The sequence below is a fragment of the Nicotiana attenuata genome, chromosome 3, assembly GCF_001879085.1.
Source record: "Nicotiana attenuata strain UT chromosome 3, NIATTr2, whole genome shotgun sequence".
In the NCBI taxonomy this organism is placed as follows: domain Eukaryota; kingdom Viridiplantae; phylum Streptophyta; class Magnoliopsida; order Solanales; family Solanaceae; genus Nicotiana; species Nicotiana attenuata.
In genome coordinates, this window is record NC_031991.1 from 69,373,241 (window position 1) to 69,378,913 (window position 5,673).

General features: G+C 37.2%; 1 protein-coding gene across 1 annotated transcript; it reads right to left on the reverse strand.

Annotated features, from left to right (window-relative positions):
• LOC109224040 (probable leucine-rich repeat receptor-like protein kinase At1g35710) lies at positions 2,254-5,216 on the reverse strand. Its single transcript, XM_019388580.1, has one exon. The coding sequence runs from the start codon at positions 5,091-5,093 to the stop codon at positions 2,427-2,429; it is 2,667 nt and encodes an 888-aa protein (XP_019244125.1). The 5' UTR covers positions 5,094-5,216; the 3' UTR covers positions 2,254-2,426.

Below are 5,673 nucleotides of genomic sequence, written 5' to 3' on the forward strand. Positions count from 1 at the left end.
AACATCTTAATTTGCATTTGTTACGGATATTATGTACTGAGTAGCACGTGGATTTTGTCGTGCAAAGTGAGATGAAGATATGTGGGCACAAGGTGATATGTGTGTTAAAGATTTGGAAGTTGTGATTTGATATGAGGTTATGAGGATTGGGATGGTTGGAATTTGTGCATTACAAATGATACAATTGGTTGAGTTAACATCACTTTCCTTATTTGAGCACATTTTTACTTGCATGTTTCCCAACTGTGTTGGTGTGTAATTGCTTGGTTCTTTTCTTTTTTGTTACCATCCGTATTTTTCCTTTATCGTCTTTACTGTTTGTAATTTAACATCTTTATGCTATTGGCATTACTTGGTTATCTTTATCTTGTTAGCTGTATGTCATATCCTGATCAATTTATTAGACCAGTAGGTGTCTTGACTGTTCCTCGTCAGTGCTCCACCGAGATTAGTCTTGATACTTACTGGACACCGGTGTGGTGTGCTCATACTACACTTCGATATATTTTTTTTGTACAGATACAGGTATTCGGTCGTTAGTAGCTGTACGGATTTTTGCCGTGGAGACTCAAGGTAAACCTGCTGCTGCATTCGCAGGCCTCAGAGTCACCTTCTATTGTATTCATTTCCATTGTTTCCTTTATTCTGGAACAGTGATATATTCATTATGTATAACTACTCCTAGAAAGGCTTATGACTTTTACTACCGGTTTTGGGAAATTATAGATTTTGTACAGATTCCTCTTTTGAGACTGTGAGATTTTACTTATTATTGTTGTTCTCAGCATATGTTAGGCTTACCTAGTCCCTAAGACTAGGTGCCATTACGACACCCAACAGAGGGAAAATTTAGGTCGTGACATTCAGTCATTCAGCCGTAATTTTGTCCAAACATGGGTTTCCATTCCACATGTAATGACCCGACTGATCGTTTCGTGAATTGTAGCCCCGTCTACCCATTTCTGCTTTCTTATGTGTTATTCAGTTGTATTGTGTCGTATCAAGTTGGTTGGTTCGGGTCCGGAGTAGTTTTGGAGTGGAATGAGACACTTCGTCTCTTATTTAAAAGCTTAAGTTCGAAAAGTCAACTGCATGTTGACTTATGCGTAGAAGATCTCGAGTGTGAATTCTGAAGGTTTGGTTCTGTGATTTTGGACTTAGAAGCGTGTTCGGAATGTAATTTAGAAGTATGTAGTAGATTTAGGCTTGAATTGGCGAAATTGGAAATTTGGTGTTTCTCGGTCGGTTGTGGAAATTTTGATATCGGGGTTGGAATGAAATTCAGGAAATTGGGGTAGGTCCGTAGTGTCATTTGTGACGTGTGTGCAGAATTTTAGGTCATTCGGAGGTGATTTGGTAGGTTTCATTATCGTTTGCGGAATTCGGAAGTTTGGAGGTTCTTAGGCTTTAATCCGAGGGTGATTTGGTGTTTTGATGTTGTTTGGAGTGTTCCAAAGGGTTGAATAAGTTTGAATGGTGGTATGTGACTTGTTGGTATTTTTGGTTGAGGTCCCGAGGGCCTCGGGATGAATTCGGATGGTTAGCGGAAGAGTTACGTTGGAAATTAGTTTGAGCAGCTGAAGCTGTTGCTTCTGTTATTTTCGCACCTGTTGATGGGGGACCGCAGGTGCGATGTCTGCAGAAGCGGAAATGGACCGCAGAAGCGGAGAAAGACCGCAAGAGCAGAAGTTGGACGCATCTGCGAACCCGCAGGTGCGAGGCTTGGGGCGCAAGTGCGGAAGCTGGGGATTTAAGTGAAATGCGCAGATGCGGCGTTTGTAACGAGACATTTTATGTTGGAGTTATGTAACGAGACCGCAAAGAATTGTGTGCTATATATTGTTTTCCTCTTGGAGTTATATAACGAGACATTTTATGATGAAAATATGAACATAAAAGAAAAAGATCAAGCTAATTAATAAAGCTCATATGGATTATTAAAAACCTTGCCAAGCTAATTAGAAAAGAAGAAAAACAAAGGTAAACGCAAATGAGATACAAGATAGTTCGCAAAATAAAGCTTAAAAGCGAACATATATAGGAATAACCAAATCAATTATATATCCCAACGTCCTCTTATCCTTGACATCTGAAATTTTGAAAAATAAAAAATAGTGAGTCAAGCACTTCTAAATTATTTTCCAATGTAAGAGAGTTATAGATATTGTCCCTATAATAGCTCCAGCAAATTGTGGCATATGATTCTTTCTCTATCGCATGTTATATATAGTTAAAACATAATTAATCAAAGACTAGTCCTTCTCAAAATCTTCAATTTATTGAAATATTTGGAAAGAAACATATGCTTGGTAGAGCACTGATTAGTCATAATATAATAACAAAAATATGAAAGCTAAGATATCAATAGTTACAATAAACTAAAAGATCGGTGTAAAGCGATTATTATTTCTTCTTCTGTAATTCCTTTAACCTCGCTGCTTCTTTTTCCTTCGCGTAATAATTTTGTGTTCCAGCCCTTCAATGATTCTTGCAAGCCATTTTAGTTTTCCATATGAAATCATGAAATATACAATGGATAATCCAATGAATAGTCCACTTCCATATCCCATTAGAGCAGCTTTCCAAAAATCATTGAGAAATTCAGAAGTGCTTTCCTGATCATCTAGCGCAAATACGGTATAATTTGTCTTTGATATCCGATCATTGCCACGACCTTTCGAAACTGGGAATCCACATAATCCATTATTACCTTCATATGAGTTTTTCTCAAAGGTATCAAATTGATTTCCTTGTGGAATGCATCCTATGAGATGATTGTGGGAGAGATTTAAAAATGCAAGAGACGTAAGAGAAGTAAGTTGTTGTGGTATCTCTCCTGAAAGCTGATTAGATGAAAGGTCCAGTGATTCGACTAAGGATAAATTTCTGAGTGATTTCGGTATATGACCTTGAAATCCATTATGAGATAAGTTCAACACACGAAGTGCAGTGAGATCTCCCATAATACTTGGAATTTGTCCTTCAAATCTGTTACTTGAAAGATCAATAGCGGTGTAAACTGTCAAAATTCTAACAAGTTCAAGATTTCGTCCCTTGGTTGCAAGTGTTACAGAATCTTGGTAATACCCATCTCCAAGATATCTTGGTCCCTTCAATGTTTGATTAATTGTCCTCATGGCTTTCAATTGTTGAAACAAACTCGTTGGTAAGTTTTCTGTGAAGGCATTGTAAGAGAGATCTATGATTTGAAGCTCAGGAAAGTTTTCAATCCTTGAAGTTCTAATGGCCCCATGCAATTTATTTGATCTCAAGCTTAAAACTTTCAGGTTTGGAAGAGTTCCCAACCACATCGGGAATGTGTCATTGAGGTAATTATCTCCTAAATCAAGAACTTGCAATTGTTTGCAATTAGCCAAAGATCGGGGAATTCTCCCCTCCAGTTCATTGCCACGCAAGTTGAAGCTTTTGAGTACACTTCCAATGCTAAATGTTGTTGGAAGAGTCCCGAAAAGATTGTTGTGGTGCATATCTAACACCTCAAGATGACCACTCATGTTGCCATAACATTGCGAAATTTCTCCCTTCAGATTGTTTCTACCCAAATCTAGAATTTGTAGTAATGTTAAATTGCAAATAGAAGAAGGTATCTCTCCACTAAGATTATTCTGTGACATCATCAAAACACTAAGGCCACTGATATTACTTAAGCATTGCAAAAATTTTCCCTTCAGGTTGTTTCTCTCCAAATACAAATTTTTCAATAATGTCAAATTGCAAAGAGATGAAGGAATTTCCTCAGTGAGATTGTTGCCATGGAGAAATAGAGCTTGCAAGTTTCTCAAATACCCCAATGAAGCAGGAATAGAACCATTAAGAAAGTTAGTATCTAATTCTAGGTCAGTAAGAGACCTTAGGTTACCTATTTCTTCAGGAATTGGACCGGAAAGATGATTGCTATAAAGATACAAAAGGGACAAGTTGGTCAAATTCCCCAAAGAAGCAGGAACAGAACCATTTAGAATGTTATTACTCAAATTTAGCACAATAAGAGACCTTAAGTTACCTATTTCCTCAGGAATGTGACTGGAAAGATGATTGTTATACAAAGACAAAAGGGACAAGTTGGTCAAATTGACCAATGAAGCAGGAATACAACTAGTAAGAAAGTTAGTACTCAAAGCTAGCTTATTAAGAGACCTTAGGTAACCTATTTCTGAAGGGATGGAGCCAGATAGGTGATTCTCATGAAGATACAAAAGAGACAAGTTGGTCAAATTCCCCAATGAAGCAGGAATAGAACCATCTAGAGTATTATAACTCAAATCTAGCTCAGTAAGAGACCTTAGGTGACCTATTTCTCCTGGAATAGGGCCGGAAAGATGATTGTCAACAAGAGACAAAAAGGACAAGTTGGTCAAATTTCCCAATGAAGCAGGAATAGAACCATTAAGAAAGTTAGTATCCAATTCTAGGTTAGTAAGAGACCTTAGGTTACCTATTTCTTCAGGAATGGGGCCGGAAAGGCAATTCTCATAAAGAAGCAAAAGAGACAAGCTGCTCAAATTCCCCAATGAAGTAGGAATAGAACCTGTAAGAAAGTTAGTATACAAAGATAGCATAGTAAGAGACCTTAGGTATCCTATTTCTCCTGGAATGGAACCATTTAAATGGTTGTCCCATATGTAGAGGGTCTCAAGCTTGGCTAATGAGCCGATTTGTGGTGGGATTGGTCCTGAAATCTGATTGGACGACAAGTCAAGATAGACAAGATTAGCGAGTTTGCCAATTTCAGGTGGGATGGTGCCAGAGAGATTGTTCATGCTAAGATCAACATATTCAAGAAAAGGAAGAGATGAAAAGGGAAAATCATAGAGTGTACCAATGACACCAGCATTTGTAATATTCAACCTATTTACCCTACCATTAAAGCATATAACTCCATACCAATCGCTGCATGCATTAGAACTAATTTCTGTCCATGAAGCCAATAAGGAATTATTCTGGTTCTTGAAAGTTGCTTTCCATCTTAGGAGAGCAGTTGCTTCCTCAGTGGAAGCAGTAAAAGTAATTGTAAAGAGAAATAAGAGAGTGAAAAACTGAAGAAGAGAAATTTTTTTGGGAACCATCATCATATGTTGCTAAACGATGTTGAGTTGGATTATTTTATTTTTTGATCGATAGCTGGAGCTAAATAGCTGGAGGTACTGTCCTCCTTATGGAATTGTGTAATGAGACATTCAAAGTTGAGAGTATGAACTTAGGAAAAAATATCAAGCTATCAAGCTAATAAAGCTCAAATAGATTGTCTAGTCACAAAAAGAAAAAGAAACAAACAAATGCAAACAGAAATGAGAAACATGTTTTATAAAAGAAAGCTTAAAAGTGAACATAGGAATAGCCAAATCCATTATATGTCGGTTTCCACTAGAAACACATGTTTACAATCCAGTTAGACCAACTCACAGGAGGTCAACGTTAAGATTTCCCAAAATTCGGGCAAAGTAAATTTAACTTTGTTTTGTTAGTCAATCTTAATTAGCTTATTTCCTTTGAGAATTGAGAATCGCAAAGGTGAAATTCCTTGAGAAATTTTAAGGTTTCAAACAGATTATTTACTTTTTGGAGAAGAATACGGCCCATTATCCATTGAGTTTCGAATCGTGCATGACCTCGGAGATTTCTTGGTTATTTCTGTAAGCAAAGCAAATATGA